Here is a 27,157-nt window from a genome sequence, read left to right on the forward strand (position 1 = left end):
CGGGACCGACCCCGCGCCGGGATGGGACCGGGCCGGGGCCGCTCACCACTGCTCGGCCCTGTCGCGCCAGGTGAGCGCGGCCCGCATCCCTCGGACCCGGCACGGCTCGGCACGGCCCGGCACGGCTCGGCACGCCGGGAGCGGAGCGCGGGGCGGACAGCGCCGGCCCGGCCCCGGGGCCGGGTGGGGGTCCGTGCCCGGGCCCGCCCCGCCGTCCCCGGAGCTCCGCCGGCAGCAGCACCTTACCCGGGCTCTTCTTCCCCTGCAGCCCCGGGGGCAGCAGTCGAGGCGCGGCGGCGGAACGGCCCGGCCCCAGCCCCGGCTGCGGCGACCACGGCCCGGCGGGGCCCAGCGCCGTCCCCCGCGGGTGGCAGCGGGTGAGCAGCCGCAGGCGGGCGGGAAGGACGGCCGGGAGGGTCGACGTGTACTTCGTAAGGTGAGCCTGGGGCTGTCGGTGAGCTGTGTGGCCTTTCTTGGCAGGACCACAGAAATCTGCCCCGACGTCGCCCTCAAAACTGTTTTTGTCCTTCGTTTTGAGGTTTATTTTTATGTATTATTGAAGATTTTTACGCGAAGAGCAGAATGAGAAAGTCATTGCTAATTTACTTTCCTTTCCTACCACAGCCCTGAAGGGAAGAAGCTGAGGTCAAAACGAGCACTTGTGGAGTATTTGCAGAAAACTGGGGAGACAACACTGAAAGCAGCAGATTTTGATTTTGCAGCTCCTCGAGGGAGCACACGCTCAGGACTGAGGGGATATGGCACAGGAGCTGCGAGGACTGACCTGGAAAAGGAGGATTGTCAGAGCAAAGTGCAGGAGCTCCATGCACAGAACGGTGCTGAGGCTGGCATTCAGAACATCCAGGCTGGGAGTGAACGCCTGGAAGATGCTGCATCTGCTGTGGAAGGCACAGATCTAGTAGTGGTAGGCACAAACCCAGAGGAGAGTTTGAAGTCCAAAAGAAAGAGGGCAGATGGGAGAAGTGTCCAAACTAGGAAACGTGAGAAGGGCTCAGAAAGGAGGAACCAAGGTGGCCCCAAGAGCAAGAGGCAGAGAAGAATCTCTAACACAGGGGGGACCAAGCGTGTTGAGAACAAACACACAGACACACGTGGAGCTGACAGCCAGGGGGTGGGTGAAGCAGGTGCTGCCCCTGGGGGCGCAGGGACAGCCCTGTCACGGCTCAGGAGAGTGGCTGGCTCACACAGGGAGCTGGGTCCCCTGCCAAAGCAGGGGCCTTGCTCCAGTGACACACCTGCTGCGAGGGCTGAGGAGAAATCCTGTGCACTGGAGACAGGGAAGGTGCCAGCTGCGGGGGACCTGGGTGAGCGCAGTGCTGGATCTGACAGCGAGCTGGAGGCTGAGCCGTGGGGCAGGACGAGCTTCGCAGCAGCCAGGATGTCAGCAGGTGCGTGCCTGCCAGAGCACAGGGTGTGCCAGCCCTCACCTTCTGCCCAGCCCTCTCCTGGCTGCTGAGGCCACGTGTTCTGCTTCAGGTCAGGCTGCTCTGGCATCCAAATCTTCATTTTTATCCCACAGCATTTAAATTAATGCAGACTTACTCAAAACTGAAACTTACTGTGCCAAGCTCTTATGCTGTACAGTGTCAGGCAATAATCTGAGGAGATTTAGGTACACTTGTGTTCTGTACATGAGTTCCTTCTGTTTCCATCACTGCGTAAAGTGGAAGTGGTCTGTGAAACATGACAGCAAAATAATTGCTGCTTTTTCTTAATGCTGAAGTTTATTTTTTTACAGAAGAGTCTGTCCCACGAACACAAGTGGAGAGAAGGAAAACAAGTCCATATTTTTCCAGTAAATACAGCAAAGAAGGTATTGTACTTAGGGAAATACATTTTTTTATGGGGAGGGGATAGGATGGCTCAGGATCAATGGTGATGTGGAAAGTTCCCACTGTCCTTGCACGTGGGACAGTGCCCTGCAGCCCTGTAAAGGCTGTGTGGGACCTGCTGTGGCTGCATCTGTGCACAGTGCCTCCACAGTGATGCTTCAGAGGTCTTCATTTTTTTTTATTAAATAGGTAAAGCCATCCTTTCCTGTCTAATAAATGTTCCTGTGTTGCTCTGTACAGCCCCCAGCCCACCCAGAAGGAAGGCCCTCAGAAAATGGACTCCTCCCCGTTCTCCTTTCAATCTTATCCAGGAAACACTCTTCCATGATCCGTGGAAGCTTCTCATTGCCACCATATTTCTCAACAAAACTTCAGGTAAGCAGAGTAGCAGGAGTAGGCGTGTAAATGTTGGGAGGTGTTAGAGGGCTGAAAAAGCTGCCAGTTTTAATGGTATGCATGAAGGAATTTATTTATTTTAACTTGTGTCACTGTGAAATAATAATCCTTAGTTGGTACCTTGCCTTGGAAAAGCTCACTTGAGAAAGCATATGGATAGTGCAGAAGGAGAACTCCATCCCAGCCTCCTGCTCACGGGATTCTTTCACCAGGGAAAATGGCCATTCCAGTGCTCTGGGAGTTCCTGAAGAAGTATCCTTCTCCTGAGGTAGCCAGGGCTGCAGACTGGAAAGAAATGTCAGAGCTGCTCAAACCTCTTGGCCTCTACGAACTCAGAGCCAAAACCATCATCAGGTTCTCGGGTGGGTTTTCCTGATGTCTGGAACAATCTTGGTTATGCTGGCAAAAGACAAACAGCTTTGATGCAAGCGCTGCTCTGTGGCTTCTCCTCTGCTGGGTGGGTTGGTGGCTGTTTGTGCAGCATTTGGGATCCACTGGTGCCACACAGGCAAAGCTGCTGATCCCAGTCTGAGCTGGGGAGGAAACGCCAGCCACGGAGACCAGAAACTTGTTGGAGTAGAAGAGACCCAAGCACCCGCAGCACTGCTGCTGTGTTGGAGCACTGCTGGAGGGTGGCTCTGCGCAGGCTCGCTCTGCTGGCCTGCAGCAGGCCCTTCCAGCTGGGACTTTTCTGGTTCTGTACTCAGAACCTGCTGAGGAGAATTTTGTTCAGACGAGAGAGATTATGATTAAAACTCCCACAGTGTTTTGTTGAAAAGGAGTTCAAGATTAACCCGTGGGGATTCATGGTCTGCATGCATCAGGAAACACCTAAAACTTGTGGCTTTCATTTGAAATGTGCCGGAGTGAAGTCATGTAACAGTGGCACAGGGTCCTGCCCGGGTGCTCCTTGTGTGCAGGCAGTGAGGAGATCTGTGTGTGCAGGCAGCGAGGAGATCTGCGTGTGCAGGCAGTGAGGAGATCTGCGTGTGCAGGCAGTGAGGAGATCTGCGTGTGCAGTGAGGAGATCTGTGTGTGCAGCAAGGAGATCTGCGTGTGCAGTGAGGAGATCTGCGTGTGCAGTGAGGAGATCTGCGTGTGCAGTGAGGAGATCTGCGTGTGCAGGCAGTGAGGAGATCTGTGTGCAGGCAGTGAGGAGATCTGTGTGCAGGCAGTGAGGAGATCTGTGTGTGCAGTGAGGAGATCTGCGTGTGCAGCGAGGAGATCTGCGTGTGCAGGGAGGAGATCTGCGTGTGCAGTGAGGAGATCTGCGTGTGCAGGGAGGAGATCTGCGTGTGCAGGCAGTGAGGAGATCTGAGTGTGCAGGCAGTGAGGAGATCTGTGTGTGCAGGCAGTGAGGAGATCTGTGTGTGCAGTGAGGAGATCTGCGTGTGCAGGCAGCGAGGGTGGGTCTGTGAGGCAGCTCTGTGTGGGCAGGCAGCGAGGGCAGCTCTGTGTGGGCCGGGGCTCAGTGCTGTGCCCTGCCCCGCAGGTGAGTACCTGAGCAAGGCGTGGCGCTACCCCATCGAGCTGCACGGCATCGGCAAGTACGGCAACGACTCCTACAGGATCTTCTGTGTTAACGAATGGAAGGAGGTGGGTGGTGCCCTTCGGCTCCTTCAGCATCTCACTTGTGCCCCCTGACCCCTGGCACTGGAAAGCCAACACTCGTGATGTTGGAGCGATGGGTATTTTAAGGTGTTTTAGTAAATATTTGATGTTTTCCCTGTGTGTCAGGTGCAGCCACAGGACCACAAGTTGAACGTGTACCACACGTGGCTGTGGGAGAACCGGGAGAGGCTGAGCATCGACTGAGCTGAGCTGGGCTGACCTGGCCCGGCACCGCTTGGGTCCGCTCACAGTTCTGGGTGTAAATAGCTGTGTGGTGTCGTGGCTGGAGTCATTGCTGTTTTTTAATAAACGCGTCCCTGTTTTGTAGTGCCTGTCTGTCCTTGCAGTGCAGCTCTGTGCCCACAGCTGCCGGGCACAGCCGGCCCGTGCCACCAGAGCGGGGCTCTGACCTCGGTGCTGCTGCACGCGGGCTGAGGGGAGCAGTCGAGGCGGAGCAGAGCGGCTCTGCTCGGCGCGGTGCTGGCTCCCGGAGCGGGCCGCTCTCGGTGCCCGGGCCGCGCCGCCCGTCCGGTACCCGAGCGGGACCCGCCGCGCCGCCAGGGGGCGCGCTCCCGCCCGCCCGCACTGGCGGAAGTGGCTGGCGCGCACGGCCTGCGGCGTGACGCAGACAGGTCCTGTCAGCCCCGTAGCAGGCGCGCTGTCCGTGGCGGTGGGCGGGAAGCACCGATCCGGGCGCCCCCGCCGCACTGACCCTCCCTGCCCGGTGCCACCTCGCCGCGGCGGCGGCCTGACCTCCGCGCCGCCCCGCCGGTGCCCGGTGCTCTGTGTGCGCGGCGGCAGCGCCACACGCCCCTGCCAGGACCGCCCGCGTGTCCCATAAGCCCTTGCGCGCGGAGCCCCTCCCTCTCTCGCCCGGCCCGCGGTGGACGCGCCATCGGCACCGGTGAGTCCCGGCCGCGCCATCCGGGGCCATCCGGGCCTCGGCGCTTCTGGCACGGACCGCCTTCCTCCCTTTCCCTTCCCGTCCGCCGCATCTTTTCCCCGGGGCGCGGACAGCGGCCCCCGCGGGCCGGCGCCGGTCCTGTGCCCCTTCCGGGGCGGCGGGGCCGCCGCGGCCGCGCTCGGGCACGAGCCGGGCCGGGGCCTCTGGGGCGTGGGCGGGCGGAGCCGGGCGTCTCGGTCGCTGTTGATCTCCACGGCGTGCGGCGCCGCGCTCCGGGCGGGAGCATCGCGGGGATGGCGCCGCGGCACCTCCCAGGATCGCATCTGGAGGGCTCGCAGTGCTCTGCCAGCTTCGGAGGCGGGAGGAACAGCCCCAGCAGATGAAGACCCATTCCCCCACCGGCCTGCCGTGGCCCCTGGGGGAAGGCAGTCTGCGACACGCGTGGCCCGGGGAGCTGCACCGCACCTCGGGCACGGCCCTCGCTCACCCCCCTCTGTCCCGCAGCCACCATGCCTGCCCTCAGGCCGCTCGTGAAGCCCAAGATCGTCAAGAAGAGGACCAAGAAGTTCATCCGGCACCAGTCTGACCGCTATGTCAAGATCAAGGTGAGGAGCTGCTGCAGCTTCCCAAGGACGGGAACCTTTGGGGTGCCTTTGGTGTAGTGGCGAAGGAAAGGCCAGCAGGGTGGGCAGGGTGCAGGCTCAGGCCAGGCGGGCTCAGGGTGGTCTCCTTTGGTAACTGCTCTCTGTGCTTGTGCAGCGCAACTGGCGCAAGCCCAGAGGCATCGACAACAGAGTGCGCCGGCGCTTCAAGGGACAGATCCTGATGCCCAACATCGGCTATGGCAGCAATAAGAAGACAAAACACATGCTGCCCACGGGCTTCAGAAAGTTCCTGGTCCACAATGTGAAAGAGCTGGAAGTGCTGATGATGAGCAACAAGTGAGTGTGTGGGGTCTGTACTCCCACCTGGGAGAGTGGCATGGTGGGGGAAATGAGGAAAATCATTGCCTTTGAGAGCACAGATGCCATCACGATTGCCCCAGTGCCACTGGAGGGTGGGGGCACAGAGGGGCCTTGGGGCTGGCAATCTCATCCCCTTGGCAAAAATACACAATGGTGGCGAGCAAGGCTGTGCCACATCACTGGTAGCCACAGTCAGACCTGGGCACGAGTGTGCTCCAGTGCTTGTTTTTGCTACAAAGTACTGAGAACAATGATTAATGACTACCTTGACTGAGTTGTTTACAGGAAGGCTGAACTGTTCTGGAGGGCAGCTCCTGCTTCAGGCCAGACAGTGAGGGGTGGGAGTCGTGGTTCAGTGCCTGTGCAGTGATGCCCCTGAGCTCAGCTGTGTCAGTACTGCTGGCAGGACAGCTCCAACACGTTCCCAGGGTGGTGTGGCTCCAGAGGGCTTTGCCTCAGCTCTGGTGCTGCTGGAGCAAGGCCAACGCTGTGTGTCCCCAACAGGTCGTACTGTGCAGAGATTGCCCACAACGTGTCCTCCAAGAACAGGAAGGTGATCGTGGAGAGAGCCGCGCAGCTCGCCATCAAGATCACCAACCCCAACGCCAGACTGCGCAGCGAGGAGAACGAGTAGCAGCCTCTGCAGCACAGGTGTATTTAATAAAGCCTCAGTCCAACTCGGGTGCTGTTTTGCATGGGCAGAGGAGGGGCAGCAGCCTGTGTTTGGCTCCAGGGCTCTGCTGTCAGGGGCACTCAAGGAGCAGTGCCATGGTGATGGTCAGTGAACTCGGGGTACGCAGCTTCACAAGTGAGTTTTATTTTCTATACCACTCAGACAACAGATTTCCTTTCACACAGCACTATAAATACTATTCACATCAACCACTCTGTCAGAAGAGAAAAGAAAACACAGAGCAGTTCATGGCTAGAGCAATGTGTCATGATGGCCTCATCCTCTAGTTGGCTGTTAGAACCTTTGTCTCTTAAGGCATTTTCTCTTGCACAAAGCAGGATTTGAGCACAGCAGCCACTATGGGCTGTGTGCTTGCACCCCTGGCTCCTGCCTGCCACCTCTGAGCCCCATGACTCTGACACTGACCCCTGGCCTGCTGCTCACGTGTGACCAGGACCAGCAGACCCTTGTGGCTGGCGACACCAACACCACGGTGCTCCAAGGGGAGAAAGAGGCCAGTGTTAGTGCACAGCAAAGCTTTAAGCAGGGTTTGTCACTGAAACAGTCACTAATCATCCCTCAGGGAAGACAGCTGAGGTATTTTGCAATCAAAACCATAAATACGAAAGCCAAGCAACAAAGCTTCATATTGCCCAAATGCCAAACTGAAGCCCCAGGAGGAGGGTGGGGGTGTCAGGTAACCCCCCTGCCCTGTGCAGCCTCAGCAGCTTGGCAGGTGCAAGTCTCCTTTCCCAAAAGGCCTGTGGGATGAACTCATTAATAAAACATGGCTTCCAATTTTTAGCCATGTTTTTTTGTTAAAAACCATAAATACATTCTTGGGCAATTTAAGGTAAAAAGTGCATGTGCAGTGATTAAAAAACTTTTGTACTGCAGTAAGGAGGATTTGAGGAAGTAATTTCCATTGTTCGTGGAACCACAACTGTGATTGCTTTGTGCACCCCTTAAAACTTCTGAAAAAATGGGAATATTAATCTTCCAGCCCCTCCCCTACATGAGGCCGTACTCCCTGATCTCAGGTCTCCTCCAATTCTCTGAGTCTCAACAGAGAGGCAGCTGGATCAAGCCAGTCACGTCCGGCTGTCACATTTAACACACCATCCCCAGTTTCTCCTGTGGCCGCCCAGGGATTTGGACTGGCTGAGGCAGAAGAGCAGCCCAGTGGCATTTGTTCTTCCCCACCCAGCTGGTTCTGGCTGAGGCGTCCCAAGGCAGGAGGGTGGTGGGGAAAAACACCTTAGCTCATGTCCATTGACTCCGAGGTGGGGAGGGAAGCGGAATCTTTCTGAATGCTCTCAAAAAGCGATGCCATTTCAGGACTGGATCTGATCTGGGATGAAAACTCAGCCATTGCTGGGCTTTTCTCCACCTCAGGGATGGTCAGGAGAGCAGCCACTGCCCGCATGGCTGAGCGCTTCAGCTCATCCTGCTTCTCAAACTCCTGCTTCACCGAACCAGCTTTCACCTGCAAATCCAAAGCCCCGTTTTCAGTTGGCATTTAGAACAGCCCATACGGGCACAGAACCAACAGAGCAGCGAAGGCCAGCAGAGGATTTTCCAGCTGGGGAAGTGGGTGGCCCAGCAGCACTGAGGGAGAAGGCCAGGAGCAGAGGCAGCTTCGGGCAGGAGCCACCCCAGCCCTGCAGGATCCTGCTCTTACCTTTGTGGAGCAGGTTGCCCGGAGGGGCTCGATCAGCCGCTCGAGCCGCTGCAGCACAGCGTTGGGGCAGAGCACCGAGAGCCGCGCCAGCATGATGAACGTCAGCATCTGGCCGGGGGAGGGAAACGGGTTGGTGCTCGGGGCACGCAGCTCTGCTGCCAGGCTGTACCTGCACCAGGTTCCTCTGCCCTCGTGCAAGGGGCTCTGCTAAGAGCTGGAAGTGCACCCCTGGCAGCCAGGGGCTGGAGCTGCAGCTGGCCCAGGTGTCTGCAAAGGGCTGACAGCCCTGGGGACACTGCACCACGGGGCTCTGGGGATACACAGCCCGACTGCAGCCCAGGCCCACACAGAAAGTGACATCAGTCAGGGCACAGCACCTACCCGAATGTCATAGTGATCTTTCAGCCCATCCTCCACGTGGTTCAGGTAGTCATAGATGTCCAGCCGGTCCAGGCAGCTTTCCAGCAGGGTGTACATGCACTCAAAAGCAGCTTTCCTCACATCCAGGCCATCGTCCACTGTGTGCTTGAATGGCCCCATCTCCACCTGAACCAAGACACACAGTCCAGCTGTCAGCAAAGAGCAGACAGAGCAGCTCCACTGTGAGTCAGGGTGTGGCCCCTGCTGAGCCCAGTTACCTCTCGGATGAGCTCCCTTCGCACTTTGGTTTCATTGTACAGGCTGGGGAGGACTGTGCTCAGTAAATCCCGGATTAAAGAAGGCTTGTTGTGAGCAGCAGAATTAAACAGGGCTAAGGCCACACGGCGAACGTTCAAGTCTGGATCTTGCAGAGTTTTTAAGAAGTCACCTGTGGGATAAGAACACGTCAGTCAGTCCTGCAGCCAACAGGCTGCAACATTTTTGCAGTGTTTTAAAGTGTATTGGGATGTATTTCAAGGAGGCTGGTTATGAGAGCATTTTTGGTAAAATAACTAGTGGCATCGTCTGTCAGAGCCATTTGAGATGCTTTCTCTCCCTCTATTTGGGACACAGTAAAGAAACATGATTATCCTGCATTTGGGCATAAAAACAAATTATGTGACTAGCTACCTCACCCTAAAGTCAAATCAGAAGCTTTGTTATTCAAGGAAGTTGTGGGGGATTTTTCTTGCTTAGATCCCATCTGATCAAACTTCTCTGAAACAGAAGGGCCAGTTTTATACAGATCCTTTTGTGGGCTCCCTGGATGTCAAAAACTCCTCATGTAGGTTATACTTCTGAAGATCCTTTTTGTGGGGTGCTGGAATTCTGAGTTCACATGCAGAAAGAACTTAAGCACTCTAAAAAACAATGGAACATGCCCAAGAGCAACGCATCAGTGCAGTTAGCAAGAACTCACAGTACGGTGTTGCTGTTTAATCCCAAAAGCTGAGAAACACTGATAAAAACTAACTGACTACATGTGGTTCACGCAGGAATGGGAAATCCCTGAGCTGCTAACAACACCCAACCTCTCATGCCCCCAGCTCACACCCCTGTCCAAACCAGCCTACCTATGCAGCCTTTCAGGAGAGCATCGATGGGCTGAGGCTGGTCTGTAATCGTGAACTTGATGGCAGTAACCACGGTGCTCCGGGCATGTGGGGAGCCTGCAGTGAAGAGGGGAAGAAAAACAGTGAAAAATCAAGAGAGAAAATCACTGCTGTAACTCTGAAGTGCATATTCTGCCTTTGGTCCTGTTACACATGTGTTATAAGGGACTAGAGGATTCTTATCAACTCTGTGTTTGAATCTGCTCCTGCAAAATCTCCTTGTGTAGTCCCTGTTCCCAACACCCTCCTACTCTTGTGTGGATCAGTGCTCCTCTGATCCCCCTTGCAGAGAGATCCATCTTATTACCTGCTCTCCTCTCAACTAGCTTTGCTCCCTGTTGTACCCACAAGCAGTTTACAAAATGAATTTCCATCAAAAGGCAGCATTTCCCTGCTCTGGTCATTGCCCTACCCATTACCTGCTGACAGCTGTTTCCTCAGCCGGGGCAGCAGCTCAGCAGGGTTCACCAAAGTCAGCTTCCCCAGGCATTCCGCCACCACGTTGCGTGTCCCTTCCTCTGTGCACTCACAGTGCTTGAAGAGCAGAGCCCAGATGTCCTCCACGTAGGGCGTGAGGCTGTCAGCTGGGGAGCAGCTGATGACTTCCTTCAGGGAGTGCAGCAGCAGGTACTGTCGCTTGGGCTGGCTGCCGATCTCCTTCAGCATGGAGGGCAGATACTCCTTCAGGTTCCCAGCGCTGACGTTCCCCAGCGCGTAGGAGGCGGCGGATTTCACCTCTTCGCTGGGGGAAGAGAACGCCTCCAGGATGACGCTTCTGAGCTCCCTCTGAGCGCTGAGGTTCGTGCTGCGGCCCACCTCTGCCAGGAACAGGAAAGCCAGCACTTGAACAGCAGGGCTGCACTTGGGACTTTTCACATCCTGGACAAACTGGTTCACTGTGGCAGGGGCTTCCTTTGGGCAGGCTGAGGACAGGGCTGCCACACACTTTGCGATGGAGTGATACGCCTGTTTGTGCAAGGTCAGCGAGGCCCCGGCCGAGCCCGAGGAGTAAACCGGTGCTGTCAGCTGCTTCATCAGCTCCGCGTAACCCACGGCAGCCGTCCTTGTCAGCACCAGCGCCTGGAAGAAGTCAATGATGGCGTTCAGGGCCCCTCCTTGAAGCAAAGGTGAGTGGACAAGCTGAAAGATTTCAGCAAGGACGGAGCCACTGATCTTGGAGACACAGGATGGATAAACCTTGGCCAAAGTCGTGAGGAACATGATGGTCACCTGGGACACGTGCATGTCATTCTCCGTAATTAAGATGGGGAGCTCTGTTAGCACAGGCTCAATCATGGCAGGCTTGAGGCTGTCACTGTAGTTCTTCACCAGAATGTCCAGAGCATTCAGAGTGCTCAGTTTCAAGGCACGTTGATTCTTTCTCAAGAAGGAAGCTAGAATGGGGAGACCTTCCCCTAGGATGGGTCTCAAATCTATTTTAAGTGGAGAACTAGCAATTAAGGTTAATGCTTTGACTGTTGTCAGTCTGGTGATTTCATTTTTGAGCCTCTCCAGAAATATCTTCAAGGTTGGCTGGAGGTCAGTGCTTAAATGGTCTCCCAAGCTGTAAATGATTTGTCCCATGCAGGAGATGGCACGTTCCTTCACCTCCTGGTCGATGTCAGCTGCCTTCAGCCGCTTCAGAGTGCCGGGGAAAAGGTCCTTCACATAGGGCTTGGCATCAAAGCTGTAAGGTTTGTCCAAAGGCCTGATAACTTTCACAAGCTGCTGAGTTACCAGCAGAGCTTCTGACGTGATCTTATAAAAGGGGTCTCCAATACAGGTCACAACAGAAGGCAGCAGGGCTTTGACATGAGGGTGAAATACCTCTGGCTGGTGGTTGCAGAGAAGGACGTGGAGGAAGGACAGTGTGTCGATCCGCATGTTGGAGGAGCTGGATTTATCCGCCAAGGAGAAAACAATACCTGTGCAGAAGAAAATATGATGATGTCATATTTTTCCCAAAGAAGGAGGTTCATGAATCCAGCCAGGGACAATCACAGGAGACTTTTCTCATATTCACTATACAATCACATCAAAAGCAAAGGCAGGACCTGAGCCTTCCAGCAGTGGGGTGCTTCATAAGCCCACTGTCCAGAGAGCTCAGAGAAAAATGTGGTGGTGCAAATTAAAGAATCAGTCAATATAAAGAATTTCTTTAAATACCACTGCATTTTGCAAAAGGAAGTGGCATTTGTATTTCTGATCTCAGTGTGGTAACAGCACAATTCCAGCTGCTTTCTGAGGAGGCTGGAATAGGCCCTCCCAAAAGCATCTTGTCAGGGGACTGCGGAAATGAACTTGACGTTTTTATCCTGGCTTTCAGTGCAGAGGCCAGAAGTAATCTGGGAGCTGTTCAGCACATCATCACAGAGCAGAACTTCATGTGTTTGTCCTAATGCTGAGCAGAATAACTCACAGGAATAAAACTGGAAGACACAGGCAAGAAGCACATGTGTTCAGAATGGATTTTGCCAGCCCTGCTGCTTCATCCCAGACCACAGACAAGCTTACCAGGGATAAGTGCAGGTATATGATCTGCCAGGCAGCCAGGAAGAACACTGGCCAGTTCTGTCAGAAGGCTGAAACAACCCTGTCTTGATTTTATGCTCTTTTCTTTGAGCTGCTTGTGCAAGGCCTTGATGATGTTGGGAACCTGCAGTTCAGAGAAACAAATGAAAAGGGGACACCTCAGTCATCCCAGCTGCTCTCAGAGGCTCACTCTGGTACATTTCTACCACAGTTTATTCAATGAGTCTCCTGAGCAACAGCTGTAGTAAGGCACCAGCCATTCCCTTCACCCAGAAGCCACCCTGCCTGAGCCTGCACACATGCCAGGGCTGGTGGAGGAGCAGTGCTGGCTGTACTCCCACACTCCTGTGCTGTGCCAGCACTCTTCCCCCGGGAATGGCAGGGGACAGAGAGTAAACAGCCAGCCCTCTCTGGATCTGGGGCGCTCTAGATGCCTGTCCCAGGGCTCTTTCAGCTAGCCACATTCCCAAGGTACCTTACTTCTCACTGCTTTGTGATTTAACCCAGCCACCACCTGCTCACACACCTGGTTCTGAAGCATTGTCAGGGGAACATCATCCTTGCCAGAGGCATCCGAAGAGTGCAGCCAGCTCTGGGTAGGCAGTGTTTGCTTCAGCAAGGAGATGTAAGCATTGAAGATGTCAGCTTTGACATTTTCCTCCCTCTCTTTGAACCTGCTTATCAAGGCTGGGGAGAGAGTTCTGTAGAAGTCCTGCAGGAGGTCGTGCCTGCTGCTGACAATGGCCTCCAGGCACTTGGCCGCAGCCCTGCGGACCTTCCAGCTGATGTCGTCATCGTCGCTGTACTCGTCGTCGCTTTCTAGAAACAACACAACGGGAAACAAGGTGCAGCATTATGAGAAAACTGCAGCTAAAGGATCACTTGATCCTCAGAGCTGCCCTCTCCACGAGGAGAAAGCAGGAAGGGGAGAAATGTTAACCCCGTGTTCTGCTGAGCACAGCCATCCTCACAAGCAGGCACCTTGCTCTTCATCCTCCCCATTTTCAGTTTCCATCATCTCTTCCTCTTCCTCCTCATTATCATAGTTGTAGTTTGGGTCAAAGGTAATGTACTTCAAACACAGTCCCATCACACTTGAGATGTGAGGGTCCATTTCCTTTGGGCACCTATCACAAATGAAAATTGTAAAAGTTAATAGGAGACTAAGCTGTTTTAAATATCCAAATAATATTATTCATCTCAAAAGGATCACAAAGTGCTCACAGACCATTTTGATAATATGACTTAAACCAAAGATGTTCCTTCCTGCTGTGCATGAAGCAAGCATTCCCCTTGCAGGGGAGGATGCAGTAATTTTTATAAGGACAAATAAATAATCAATTGCCTTCACCCTGCTGGGATGACTGAGTTAAAACCAGAAGATATGGCAAGGAGGGAATAGTGACCTTGCAACTGGGAATGCTAAAGATGTCAGTGTGGGAAAATCCCATTTATTATACCTAATGTTGTTCATCCTCTGCCTGCTTTCAGAAGTACAATTCCTCTGGAGAGATAATACACTCTCACAGACATGCAGGAAGCCTGTTGTTAGAGTGAGGCAGGCAGCAAGCCCCCTTGCCCTTCTCTCAGCTGGGATAACTAAGCCAAACAGAGCCTGTGTCCCCATGTGTCTCTGTCACCCAGTGTTATTAGAAGATAACGAAATAAACCTACTGTTGGCATTTCAGCTGTGGTGTGATGGTGGCCCTGGGTTACCTGTATGTGTCAATGCACACATACACCCTGGCTGAATCCTCCCTTCCTGGGAGAACACCTCAGCAGCTCTGCAGGGCTCCTTTTCCAAGCAGTAAATGTTTGACCAAACAACAGGAGAGCTGCAGCCTCTTCTGCCCAGCCCCTTGCTGCCTCCAGCTCCCTCCAGGCACCAGGAGCGAGGCAGCTCCCTCTGGCTAAGGAAAGTCCAAGGACAAGGAAACCTCCCACTCCTGCCAAACCAATACAGATGGACAGCCTCACATGCTGAGGTAAAACAGCTCATTATTCCAGTCCAACTCTGCATGTGCAGAAGAGATTTCATATGTGAACTGTCTTCCCAACAGGAATACTTGCAGGAGGGCCCTCCTTCAAGGATGCTGAACATACGGATATTTACACCAGGAGGGCACGGATGCCCTGGATGGTGCAGAGGCATTCCCCAAGGGCACACACCTTCTCACAAAGGACTCAAAGGCCTGGAAACAGTACTCTCGGAGCTCATCATCATCCACGTTACAGTACTGAACAATCAGAGGAATTATCTTCTCCAGGTGTTCTCCTGGGAAAGACAAAGCAAACAGCAGTGAAAATGCATTCCAGCCTTCACTCACCTGGGCAGCTGAGAACTCAGCCAGCTGCCACTTCCTTCCTGTGCCTGGTGGAGCATTCCTGCCCCAGACCTCACGGGCAAGAAGCCAGCAGCCCACCAAAGCCAGCAGCCAATCCCCACTCCCTGTCTGCAGCCTCTTGCTGGCATTTCAGTCACAGGAAGAGCTGTGATTAGAGATCTCTTAGAACCTAATCTCAACTCTGGCAGGTCTTTTAGACAAGTCATACAATATGTTGCCATCCCCTCTGTCATTTAAAAGGGGGTGAATCCACTGACCTGGTTCACAGAGGTGTTAATTCAAACCAGGCAAGAGCTGCAAGACCTTGAGGGGAAGACCAAAGTCACTAGGAAGGGCAGCCAGAGAGATACTCTGGTGTCTCCTTTCCAAGTGCAGATCAGAGAGCCAGACCCCAGCCACAGAGGGGATCACAAGCACAAGCCACTAATACATTGAGAACAACGAGCACTCTTCTTTTACCACTTCTTTTACCAAGAGGAGCTGCTCTAAAATGCATGTACATTTCCCAGCATCATTTCAAGCTGCTCACCCTACCTATGCGGTGCCCAGCCTGCCTGCTGATGCCAGCCACACACTGAATGTACGTCCTGGTGGTAGATGTGGACTCGTTCCTCTTCAGCTCTGCCAGCAGATGCTCTGTAAGCTCTGAGAAGATGTTTCCACTGCAGGTCAAGACCAGGTGCCCCAAGGCAATGATGGCCCTTTTACGTACTGCCAGCCTGGGGCTCGTCAGCTGGGGCAGCAGGCAGGTCAGGATGGAGGAATGGAATGAGTAGAGTGTTCCTCCCAACCTGCAATGAACAGAACAAGGCACAAGGCGAAAGTGAAAGGCTCAGAAAAAAGCCCTCTTGGCAGCAACAAATCTGAAAATCCCTCAGCTATGGAGATTTCATGCATGTTGTGGGGAGGGGCAGGAGAAGGATGGGTTTGTCATTTTGGTCTGAACACTGACTTGGTCTGTAAAACACAGGCAGAGGTAATTTGTCTCCATCATGGAGGAGTTTTTGACTGTGTCCTTCTTGATGACCCAAGGGTGTGCTAATAATTTCCTGCATGCAGATGACATACGACACTGTCACTCTGATTTATGCAACAAGAGGCAGCCAGGAAAAAAAAAAAGCATGTGTGATGGGCTCATAGGGCTAAAATAAACCTCCCTGCTTTGCCCTCACCCTTCCACATTCGTGTGAGCTAAGCTTCTGTGGGATCCATCACCAGAGGCACTGCCATTCCCAAGCACAGAAAGGCTTGGCATGTTATCTCTCATCCCTGCTGGGGACCTGCTCTACTCTGATATTCCCTAAGAGCAGCCAACCAAATCCTGTGGTTTTAAGTCTCAGTAATAGGATTAGGGAAAGAAAAGAAATCAAAAGCAGACACATCCTTGCAGCCCCCTTATATGCACAGCTGCCAGAAGAAAATCCTCTGGTACCTGCTCAGCATATCTGACAGGATGTCAAGAGCTTCCAACTGCACGGACACATCCTCCTGCTTGCCAATGGCTCCTGTCAGCTGGGCTGTGATCTTTTTGCAGACATTTGCTGTCATGGTGGAACCTGCAAGAGAGATATTTTTCCCTGCTGTCAGTTAACATGGAGTCCTTTTGCTGCTAGGAACCATTCAATCCCTTGTACACTGAAAAAAGAAATCGTCACTGGGAGATCTAATCAGGACAGATTCATGAGATGGCTGCAGAGGAAAATCCTGTTGCTGGGAGCCTCAGGTATCCCCTGAAAAGCTGATGCATTTTTGGGATACATAGTTCCAAATACAGCTCAAGTTTTCATTTAATTCTGTCCTTCATCCCATTGGAACCTCAGCTCTGCTGTCCCTCCCCTGATTTCACAGGCTGTCCTCTGGCAGGTGAGTGAAGAATCGGTAACTTTTAGGCTCTGGACTCTGCATTTTCCCCCGTTTGCCAAAGGCTGGGACTCCCCATCCCTCAGTGACCAACGGGGACAGACAGTGTACCTGTGGCAGCTGGTGGCAGCTCAGAAATAACTGTTTTGAGGCCGATGCTGGAGATATCTCTCAGCTGCTCCTTGTCCGACAGCATGTTCGTACAGAGCGTGTCCACGATGGTCTCCACCTGGTACTCCTTCACCTTGCCAACCAGCGGGCCCAGGCTGCGGAGGAGAAGCCAGACAGGATGAAGGGCCTAATCCAACTGCCCACGTCCTTCACACCATCACACTGCTCCTTCTCAAAGATCCTGCCCACCTAGCTGGGAATGACTGACATTCCGCTCTAAGCACCTCCTTAGGCACGGGAAGGAAATGTTCCTGGCTCCATTTTGAGGCCTCCTCATTATCACACTCTGGATGGATGAGAGATTGCAATGAGTATGGACTTATTGCAGATACAACCAGAGGTAACCAGGCAAAGAAGTTGAGAAGTTGGTCCCCTGCTCAGTGCCCAACTGTTTTGCTTTAAAACCCAGAATAAACCAACCCAAAGCAGGCAGAGAGAGGAGCAGGGCCAAAAGAAGTCAGGACAGTGGGAATCAAAAAGAAAGGGCCAAAGATAAGAGGGAAAGAACAGGGATAGAAGCAGCACATGGTTGAAAAGAAGGGAATATGAACAGGATCACAGCAAGAAAAAATAGAGGAACCCAAAGTTGTCTTTAAGTGGCCCACCTTTCTGGAGCCCTGGGGTGAACTGAGCCATTCACTGGCATTTCTAGACTGAACGTGCCCACTTAGCCATGCTGGGGAAACAGATGGGAAAGAGCATGTCAGCAGCAGGATTCCTTTATCAGAGGATTCACTAATAGAGGAACCTGCTACTTTTGTTCACTTGGATTAAAAAAATACGAGAATGGTCAAAGGCAAAGCAACAGCACAGGCTGCACTCAGAGTCAAGGCAGGGAAAAATCCAAGAGCATTATAAAGTTCAATGAAAACTCCCTTGAAGAGAAGGATTTGGACCTGAAATTAAAACCCATAAGGGCTGTACATGTTTAGTACCGTTGCTACCAAAGACAGATCCATGAAGAAATTCAGCACTGGATTTCAAAGCCTAAGAGAGATCAAGAGGTTGATGAGCAAAATTTTTAAGTGTGCTTCTCCCTGAAGAAATAAAATCCTAGGGCTCCGCCTTCCACGTGGTAAGGTTTATAACAGGAACACTGAAATACTTCCACAATCATCTCTTGCTGCTACAAAGGTATCAGTGTGCTCATCCCTTGTGAGTGTTTACACTGGGAGAAAGTGCAGTGCCTGCAGCAGAGGCAATGTCCCTTGCAAAGGAGGCTGGAGGGAGCTGTCAAGGGCCGGGCTCTGTTCTCACTCTCTGCAGTCTGTGCTGGCTCTGTTAGTGCCAGGGAACATGGCTATTACTGTCCAGGCTCTTACCATTTGACTGCAAGGTTCTGTACTTCCCCGTTTTTGTCCTCCAGCAATTTCAAAAGCATTTTCACAACTTTTTTCTCACTGTCTTCATCTAGTTTTATTGAGTCTTTCTGCAGTTCCATCATCAGGTCATTGGTGGCCATAAACCTGAAAGGACACAGGGAGAAAGGGGATTGGCAGATGTGCAGACACAAATGCATCACCTTTGCATCACCTGGGCAGAACGTGGCAACTGGTGCTTGTATGAAAACACACTACCAAAGAGCAGCTTACAACGCTGTCCTAAGAAAAAGGAAAATTATTACTATCTTACAAGTAGATAACTACCTAACAGGGGTCAGGTAAACAAAAACTCTAAAAGTGGCACTCAGTGACTAAATGACTATGCCAGAAAAAAAATCATGATGGTTTTTTTCACCTATTTTCCACCTGGCTTAGGAAAAGCAGTCTGGGGTCTAAGAATTCGCCTAGCTCTGTTCTTTCTGGCTAACTTAGCACTAATAGTATGAGCCCAGATATGGAAAAGCCCTATCACTGTCAAAAATGAAAAAAGAAAGTAACGACTCCATGCAAACTACACCTCAGAAATGCACTAGGCTATATTTAGATTGCTGTGAGCAAAACAATCGAGTATTTATCACTCCAGATTAGAAAGAAAAACAAAGACCCAGGTGACAGTTTTCTAACGGGAACAGAATGGATATTGAGAAATTCTGGAAAGTATCTATTTTCCCAGGAGCAGGAAGTGCAAAAGGTGCTGGTATAGGAGTCTGAGGTTCTAGGAAATCTCAGTGTGGCTATCGTGTGCTAGCTGCTTTCCAATGTCAGCCCTGCACAGAATGGATGTCTGACAGGAGCCACGAAGTCCTTCTCTCCTGTTACAAAACGACAGCTCCTTTTTAAATTAGGCTCTGATGTCACTCATTGAGCACACAGGAGCTCTCATGTACAGGTCACCATTTGAGGCTGCCATCTGCCAGCCCATTCCTGAGCAGCAGTGAGGTACCTCTGGAACGAGGGACCGCTGCGGTGCTCCACAGCCAGCCCCAAATCCGGACTGAGAAAGCAGCAGCGAGGTGCCCTGCGATGTTAACTGCAGTCTATTTCTGATTCTGCGAGAGCTCCTCAGCCGCACTCGCAGCCCGGCTGCGTGGAACCAGCATGCCCAATTATGGCCAGCGGCTGAGCAGAGCCCTGGGCAGCAGCGCGGCTCGGGCTGCCCCGCGGCTCGGGCTGTCCCTCGGCCCGGGCTGTCCCTCGGCCCGGGCTGTCCCGCGGCCCGGGCAGCACGGACACCGCTCCCGCACCGGCCGTGTCCGGCCATGCGCCGGGAGGGAGCGGCCCCGCAGCACCGCTGTGACCTGAGAGCCTGGTGAGAGCACGTCTCCTCTGGAGTGTTAACTGTAAATTCTTTGAACAAACTTTGTACAACTGCCCCGCCACTGACTTCTTTATAAAGTACCTATTTTAATATCTGAGAACATCAGCAGCTTATACAAAAGTCAACCTGCTTTTAGACTGTTACTAACCCCTCTCTTAGACCTCAAAATACCAAGTCTTGCCCAAAGATTACCTTCCAGGTTGATTCTGAGAGAACAATATGCTAAGGAGTGAAATCTTTCATACATGTCACTTTTAATTATTTTTGATAGAGCGCCTTACATATTGAGCCATCCGCCTAACCCTAAAATGATATCAACTTTTCTGCTGACATCAACAAGAAATGAAAGCATCTCAGTCCTGTTAGGAAGGCGCATTTTCCCATCACACAGAAAAAGTTCTCCAAGCAGCCTGAGCAGAGCCAGTATGTGCAGCATCCTTCACCCAGCGACACGGGGGTCTGCTCACTCCTTTTAATGCACTGACTGTCTCACAAATTATCAACACAAACTAGAAGCATTTTGCTACGATGTTCTTTATTCACAAACAAATAACAACTTGGAGTCCAGCTGCCCAGACTTATTCCCCCTTTCAACAGGCACCAGCCTAGGCGAGGGAGGGTCGCTCCTCTAGCTTCCCCGCATCCCCCTGAGCTGGGACCCGGCGGGCCTGGCGCCCTGTGAACACAGCCGACGCCAGTCCCGGCCCTCCCGCTCAGCCGCCCCGGCGCGGCAGGCCCCCGGCCGCAGCCCCCTCCTCCCAGGCCCGCCCGTCCCGGGGTGCCGCACCTGAAGTCCTTGTCGGTGGAGGTCATCTTCTCCAGCAGGCTGGAGATGTGGTAGGAGACGCTGGCCATGGCGGAGGGCTCTGCGGGGCGCGGGCTCGCCGCCCGCTCCGTTCCGTGCCGGGCGGCCCCAAGGCGGCGGGAGGAGCCGGGCCGGAGGGCTTTGGGCGCCGGTAAAGGGCTCTGTCCGGGCCCCGGCGGTGGCTCGGGGCGCTCGGCGGGCCCGGCTCGCGGCAGGACAGGTCAGTCGCCGCTCCCGCCCCTCGCCCTCTCCCTGCCCAGCCGAGGCAGCGGCCGCCCCGGAACCCGGCACGGGCGGAACGTCGTCGCAGGCGGGCGGGGCGCGGCGGGGCCGGTTGTGCGCGGGACCGGCGTGCCACGTCGGAGCGCGCGGGCAGAGGCCGGGCGGAGCGGGGCCGGCGGCGTCCCGGTGCGGGGCCCGAGCGCAGCCGGGGGCGGCCTCCCGCCGCGGCCCGGGCAGCCCGGGGCACGGCACAGGGTACACCGGAGCCAGCGGGGCTCCGGGGGTCGCGGCCGCGCGTTGTTGCGCTGAGCTCGTTGTGTTCCTTCTCCCCGCAGGTGTCGGTCATTAACACCGTGGACACGTCCCACGAGGACATGATCGTAAGTGAGCCGGGAGCTGCTCCGGCCGGGCCGGCGGTGCTGTGACGGAGCTGCTCCGGGGCTCTGGGCACCGGGGCCGCGTCTGTGCGCTCGTGGCAGAGCACGCTCCTGCGGGGCTGGATGCAGAACGCTGTCTGAGATCCTGGTCTTGCCGTTTTGTACCGTGTGGAGAGGAAACTGGGCTGGGAGGACAGGGGAAATGATTTAAAATCTTAATTTTCATGTGAGGGCTTGTTTCTGCCCGTTTTTGTGAAATAATAGAGGTATGCGTATATTCTCTGGTACAGACCTTCAGCTGATAAAAATGGTTTTCTTTAAGTGGATGTGCCTGAGAGTAGATGTATTAATGTGGGTAGGAAGAAAGGTTTGAAAGTAATTTGTTGAAGGAAGGAGCCCAGTTAGGTGAGCCTAATTCTTCAGGAAGTATTTCTTTACAGAAAAGGCTATCAAGCATGGAAAGGGCTGCCCAGGGAGGTGGTGTAGCCACCATCCCTGAAGGTGTTCAGGAAATGACTGGATGTGGCACGCAGTGTTCAGGTCTGGTGACAAGGGACAGCCATGGGTCAAAGGTTGTAGTCAGTGACCTTGGAGGTCTTTTCCAGCCTTAAAGATTCCGTGGTGATGGTGAAGTTTCAAATATACTTAAGAGCAGTATTTGTACACCCACTCCATATTCTAAAAAGCAGAAATACATAACTGGTCACTGCCTTGTAGTGAGCAGCGTGAATTCCCTGTGATGAAAATGCTGTGGTTGTAGCTCAGAATTCCTGGGTTCCTTCTGCGTGACGTTGGTGTAGCGATTGAGGAAGCAGCTGGGGAAACAAACAGCTTGTGTGGCACGCGTGGCCTGTCGGAAAGGGCTCCCCGGAGCCCGGAGCGGGCCGGGGCTCGCAGCTCTCTGCTCTCCTTGCAGCACGACGCGCAGATGGATTACTACGGCACGCGCCTGGCCACCTGCTCCTCCGACCGCTCCGTCAAGATCTTCGACGTGCGCAACGGGGGGCAGATCCTCATCGCAGACCTCAGGGGGTGAGCTGTCACTGCGCAGAGTCCTGGTGCTTTGTCCTTTTGCCCTTGGGCAGCAGAGAGTGCAGGTTGAATTCCAGGGTGAACTCCTCCGGGACTGTGCTGAAGAACTTCTCAGAGCCGGGCTGGGGACAGAGCCCCAGTGGGAAGCGCAGTGGGGCTTGGTCATTCATTTAGTACTTTGCACCTGTGATTTTCAAGAAGTAACGCACTGATACAAGCTGGAATTGTTTTTTGTGACAGTGAGAGCCCTGTGTCGGGGCACTAACATTGCCACCTTAGCATTACCCATTCCTCATGTCAGAACTCCCTCCCAGAGCAGCGGTTCACAACGGTGATCTGTGGGGCAGCTGCAGCTGGAAGGGGTTTCTCTCAGCTTTTCCTAATGAGGCTGTTTCTTGCAGGCACGAAGGTCCTGTGTGGCAGGTTGCCTGGGCTCATCCTATGTATGGGAATATCTTGGCTTCCTGTTCCTATGACAGGAAGGTTATTATCTGGAAGGAAGAAAATGGCACTTGGGAAAAGACCTACGAGTACACGGGACATGATTCTTCAGGTATGGAGGGTTGGAGTGTGGAGCTGGGAAGGGAGACTGAGGAGATGAGGGGATTTGGGTGAGACTGAAATAAATCTGTTAGTGTTAAGGAAGAAAGCCCCTGTCAAAAAGAGAAGGATAAAAACTGAAAAGAGAGTAAATCAGTTCAGCACTAACAGGACATTTCCCTAAGGCTGTATTGCTGGATAAGCCACTACTGATTCATACCATGTGTCCATAGGTGTTGTTATACAAATAAGTCAGCTTTCAAATAAAGATGACAGGGAACTGAATTCTTGAGGAAAGTACTGTTTGTTTCCAAGTAGAAAGACTGCATTTAATCATGCTGTATTTTGTTTTAAAATTGAAACTGTTGCGTTCAGATGATTTACCCTCCCAGTGCAGATCTGTTACTCAGTAAACAATGCTAATTGGCTGGCTTTTGCTGAAATTGGACTCATTCTCAGCTTTCAAAGCCACTTGGTTTTGGTGACTGTGCCACTGATAGCAGTCAGTGAATTGGTCAGTCGGTTTTAGGTAGTCCCTGTGCTGTAATCTGGTCTGTGTCGCCCTTCCCAGTGAATTCTGTCTGCTGGGCACCACACGACTATGGACTGATCCTGGCCTGCGGGAGCTCTGACGGGGCCATTTCCCTGTTGAGCTACACGGGTGATGGGCAGTGGGAAGTCAAAAAGATCAGCAATGCACACACGGTGAGTCTCGTCCTTTGGGGCAGCCCAGAGTTCCCAGAGCTACAGAAACACCGAGGTGATGCCTCAGAGACTTGAGTAGATAAATACTGAAATGCAATGAAATTATGTGAAACATCCAGAACCAAGAATAGTTTCACTTCTTCCAGAGTAGGCAGGTATACTTTTTAGTCACTAAAATGAAGTGAAATTGTTGTGAAGTTCACTAAACAGCACTGGCAATGCCTGTTCATTGGGCATTGTTGTTAAACACAGTGCTGAAAGTTACCTGATAAGAAATGGGCTTGGTCCTAAGAATATCTGCACCAGCTGGAAAAAACTCTGGGACTCCTGCTTTTCCCAAAACTGTGGAAATTTTTGTTTAAGCAGAACATAATAAACTAATGGCAATGGCCCCCAGTAGAAGGAAATTCAGGACCAAAGGTTCCTTCTGCTCCTGTATTCCTAAATCTTAGCAACTGTGTGTGCCTTTTGTCTTTGCAGTTTCTGTCTCTGTCTCTATTTGCACATCCAAGATGAACTATTTTGTGTGCAAATACCCTTAGCTACCTCAGGCTCTCTGAACAAGTGCCTTAGTGAGGCTACTCTGCATCTGGATTTCTTATTCATCCGATATTCATCCAGCATTGTCCAAGACTTCAGTTTTTCTGAGATGGGCTTATTCCCCATTCTCAGTAGAGAGTATGCAACATGTTCTTCACCCTCTCAGCAGCCTCTATCTATTTATTTAGTTAATTAAAGTAAGCAACTTGTAACAGTGATGTTTTTCATTAACTAGATTGGATGTAATGCAGTTAGCTGGGCTCCTGCTGTTGTACCAGGAAGCCTTATAGAACAACCCTCTGGTCAAAAGCCAAACTACATCAAAAGATTTGCATCTGGTGGCTGTGACAACCTGGTCAAGATCTGGAAGTAAGTGCCATGTCGCCAGGTAAAACCTGACACTTTAGGATTAGAGTTTCCCTGTTATTTTTGGTCATCCCTATTGTTTCATCTTCGAATTACTGTTTTAGAGAAGTGTTTTAAAAATGGAAGCTTAGTGATGCACAGTATCCCATGGTTCTTGCAGTTTGTGCCAGCCCTGTGTGATCCTGTCTCCAAGGGTGGCTTTGTAATGGTCTTTGGTAATAGCAGATATTACCACTTTGGTAATAGCAGATTTCTGACAATAACTGGAGGTCAGAACATCTTTGCCTGTGCTGCTTTCTGCCTCCTGAAAGGGATTTTGTCAGTTCAAGCCATAGAGATTTTTGGAGAAGTAGGGAACACTTGTGCTTTGTATTGTATTGATGAAGAAGGAGTTTGAATGCTGCAATCCAAAGCCTTCCTGAGCAGGGCATGAGGTGATGAAGGGTGCTGCCACCATCCCTCTGACCATATAGCTGTGTTTTCAGGGAAGAAGAGGGTCAGTGGAAAGAAGAGCAGAAGCTGGAGGCTCACAGTGACTGGGTACGAGACGTGGCCTGGGCCCCATCCATCGGGTTGCCGACCAGCACCATTGCTAGCTGCTCTCAGGTGAGGTTTCTCTGGAGCGACAGGCAGGTATGAGGTGTGCTCTCTTCCGCGTGCTCCCGTCCCCGTTTCTCTAGGGAAGCAATTGTAGGGATAGAGCTGCTGTAACAGGTCCTCTTGGCAATCCTTTGCTACATGTGGGTCACTGCATAAGAGCCTTTGACTCCTGTTCTTCCCAATCTCAGAAGCCCAATAGAAGCATTTCTGGACAAAGGTTTATGTGTGTGTGTGCCTCTGCACCAAAGACTGGCTTCTGCTTTGAAAATCACGAGCAGGATGGTTTCACTAGGAGGAAGACCTTCCAACTAATGTCATATTTAGTGTTTTGGGGTCAAATTTACTGAACTTCCTTCTAAAAATACTGTTTTCTAATAACTGGCATTCTTAATCAGCTCTGATGTTGTCAGCCTTTATATTGACTGTTGTGTTCTTGTTAATCTGTAAATGCTTTTTTTTTTTAACATCAAGAAGACTACTTAGTGAGCTCCTGCCATGTGAGTGGAAAACAAAATCTCATTCTGAGGAAGTATCTCAGCTGATACATATGTATTTTTGGGGGCCCTTCTCTGGTATTTGCAAGTCATTGTTGGTAGTTTTTCTCATCAGAGCTGTACTCCTGCCTTGCCTTTATCCACAGCAAGGAGACAGCCCCTTGCTGTGCTGAGCACAAGTCCATGCAGGCACATCAAGGCTGGTGTGCCAGCTGTGACTGGAAGTGTAGCTCCAAGGGCATTTCAGGGTTACGTTTCTTGTGCCCAGCCTTGGTCTCGGTGTTTTTGCAGGATGGCCGAGTGTTTATCTGGACGTGTGATGATGCCTCTGGAAACTCCTGGTCGCCAAAGCTGCTGCACAAGTTCAATGATGTTGTCTGGCACGTGAGCTGGTCCATCACTGCCAACATCCTTGCAGTGTCTGGAGGAGACAACAAAGTGAGTACTGCTGCCTTGGCTTTTACCCCTGTGTACCCTGTTTCCAGGGGAGCTGAGATGAGGCTGTTGTCACCTGTTTAACTCAAGGCTGTCACAGAGTCTCCTTTGCTGCCATGGGGGCCTTTTTCTTCTGATTAATCAGGAGGGCAGGAAGACCGTAACGTTTGGAAAACCACTTGCACTGCATTCTGTCCTTACTGGAGGGTAGAAATGCAGGCTGAGCTTGATTTTGTGGGGTACTGACAATTCACATACTCTCCTCATACGACTGCAGGCTACCACCAAACCCATGCTGTGGTAGCTACAAGAAAAGGGGAAAGAGGATATGTTTAAAGCTGAAAGCTGTTCCTGCTCTGTTTTTGAGGTGACACTGTGGAAGGAGTCGGTGGACGGACTGTGGGCGTGTATCAGCGACGTGAACAAGGGCCAAGGAGGGGTGTCTGCTGTGACAGAAGGGCAGCAGAATGAGCAGTGATGCACAGTGGAGTACTCCAGCTGCAACAAGTGATCACTGTCCCTGATTTGCAATGCGTCCTTAGCTGGATGAGAACTGATTTTATCTAAACTGGACATGAACATGGGAAACAATTATCCAATTTTTTGAGCACTCTTACTGGGAGGCTACAATATGTTGATAATCAGCCTTAATTGACATTCCCTTAAATTTAAGATAAACAGTATAGCCAAGGACTGTGCCTGATACTACTCCTTGATACTGTAGGAATTATTCCCTGCTTTTCTGGTTTAGGGGTCAAATTTGAGTGGCTGTGCTGTGGTCAGAGTTCACACACTTCAGCAGAACAGGGAGAAGCTGTCAAAACAATGAGGTGTGATGCTCCTTTATGCAGGGGACAAATACTCTGTGCTCTCAAAGACCAGAACTTTGTTTCAAGTGAGGGAACGGGCTGGTGGAGTTCTCGGGTTAGCTGGTGGTGTGCTAGCTAGCCCTGCTGGTAACAGTGATGTTGTACTTGTGTCTTTCTGAAAATAACGTGCTAGGTGAGTCTCTGCCTTCTTGAAGATGAAAAGGAGTAGTGGAATGCATATGTCTTCTGCTTTATAATAATCTCAAACTGGGTTATTTAACCAACATCAATAAATCAAACCATGGTTTGAAGATTTATTTTTTTTAGTCACACTTCTGTACTGTACCTCAGTTGTTTGGATTTTTTTTTTTGTTGAGATACCAACAGAATAAAATCCTATTGGTTAAAAACCTGGCGTGCTGTATTAAATAAACTTTTCACGGATTGCCTTTTCAAGGCAATCTGCAGTCTGTCTTCAGCCAAGCCGCAGTCACATCTTCCCGTCCTTGTAATTAGCTTTCAAGAGCTTGGCTTTTTTGGTGGGATTTTTTTTTCCTCTAATGGTACATCATGAGACAAGGCTTTACAAAGCCATTGCACTTCCTTTGGTCTTGGCAATTCCCAGGGAGCACGTAAGCAGTGCCAGCTCCCCTTTTCTGCTCTTACAGCTCTACTCGTCATGAGGGAAGAAAGAAGGCCGTGAACCCACTCGTGCCCTTTGCAGCTGTTTGTTTTTAAAACCAGCGTCGGCCGGCGGAAAGGCGAGGCCGCGGGTTTGTGACCGGCCCGCCGCCCTCAGGCACAGCCCCGCCCCGGCTGGCGCTGATTGGGCGGCGGGGCGGCGGCGGAGGCGCTGATTGGATGGGGCGGGAAGGGCGGGAAGGGCGCCGCGCGCGCTCCCTCAGCCCCGGCCCGCCCGCGCCGCAGCAGCCTTTGTAATTAATTTTACGGCGAAATTCTTCTCTAGAGCCATCAGAAAGGAAACAAAGCTACTTGACACTGAATGAAG

The 27,157-nt window shown here is 52.3% G+C and overlaps 5 protein-coding genes across 7 annotated transcripts in view; 3 read left to right on the forward strand and 2 right to left on the reverse strand.

Annotated features, from left to right (window-relative positions):
* Positions 1–132, reverse strand: part of IFT122 (intraflagellar transport 122) — a 30,220-nt gene extending 30,088 nt beyond the window's left edge. For all 3 annotated transcript variants that reach the window (XM_041463288.1, XM_041463279.1, XM_041463273.1), the window contains exon 1: positions 47–132. In XM_041463288.1, the coding sequence (XP_041319222.1) occupies positions 47–87 (41 nt within the window). In that variant the 5' untranslated portion in view covers positions 88–132. The remainder of the gene's footprint in view (positions 1–46) is intronic.
* Positions 93–4,128, forward strand: MBD4 (methyl-CpG binding domain 4, DNA glycosylase; the record flags this gene model as incomplete). Its single annotated transcript, XM_041461861.1, has 8 exons — positions 93–436; positions 625–925; positions 1,295–1,409; positions 1,760–1,834; positions 2,094–2,228; positions 2,462–2,611; positions 3,742–3,845; positions 3,987–4,128. Coding segments are annotated over 8 exons (1,302 nt in total), but the record flags the coding sequence as incomplete, so codon positions are not given.
* Positions 4,129–4,450: 322 nt separating this feature from the next.
* Positions 4,451–6,406, forward strand: RPL32 (ribosomal protein L32). The gene is made up of 4 exons (XM_041463297.1): positions 4,451–4,764; positions 5,269–5,369; positions 5,524–5,705; positions 6,234–6,406. Exons 2-4 carry the CDS (start codon positions 5,274–5,276, stop codon positions 6,361–6,363), a joined length of 408 nt encoding a protein of 135 aa, XP_041319231.1. The 5' UTR covers positions 4,451–4,764; positions 5,269–5,273; the 3' UTR covers positions 6,364–6,406.
* Positions 6,407–6,530: 124 nt separating this feature from the next.
* LOC121351264 (cullin-associated NEDD8-dissociated protein 1-like) lies at positions 6,531–20,266 on the reverse strand. The gene is made up of 15 exons (XM_041463260.1): positions 20,011–20,266; positions 17,846–17,989; positions 16,464–16,618; positions 15,925–16,048; positions 15,027–15,283; positions 14,317–14,422; positions 13,129–13,274; positions 12,674–12,966; positions 12,130–12,271; positions 10,035–11,540; positions 9,577–9,672; positions 8,722–8,891; positions 8,465–8,629; positions 8,084–8,191; positions 6,531–7,888 (listed from the first exon to the last, which is right to left on the reverse strand). The coding sequence occupies exons 1-15, from the start codon at positions 20,076–20,078 to the stop codon at positions 7,661–7,663; spliced, it is 3,708 nt and encodes a 1,235-aa protein (XP_041319194.1). The 5' UTR covers positions 20,079–20,266; the 3' UTR covers positions 6,531–7,660.
* On the forward strand, positions 20,077–26,558 carry SEC13 (SEC13 homolog, nuclear pore and COPII coat complex component). Its single transcript, XM_041461908.1, has 9 exons — positions 20,077–20,505; positions 20,586–20,630; positions 21,544–21,659; positions 22,061–22,212; positions 22,771–22,904; positions 23,680–23,813; positions 24,296–24,416; positions 25,196–25,342; positions 25,707–26,558. Exons 1-9 carry the CDS (start codon positions 20,077–20,079, stop codon positions 25,815–25,817), a joined length of 1,389 nt encoding a protein of 462 aa, XP_041317842.1. The 3' UTR covers positions 25,818–26,558.
* The last annotated feature ends 599 nt before the right edge of the window (positions 26,559–27,157 follow it).

Source organism: Pyrgilauda ruficollis, unplaced genomic scaffold (assembly GCF_017590135.1).
Source record: "Pyrgilauda ruficollis isolate IOZ18807 unplaced genomic scaffold, ASM1759013v1 scaffold10, whole genome shotgun sequence".
In the NCBI taxonomy this organism is placed as follows: domain Eukaryota; kingdom Metazoa; phylum Chordata; class Aves; order Passeriformes; family Passeridae; genus Pyrgilauda; species Pyrgilauda ruficollis.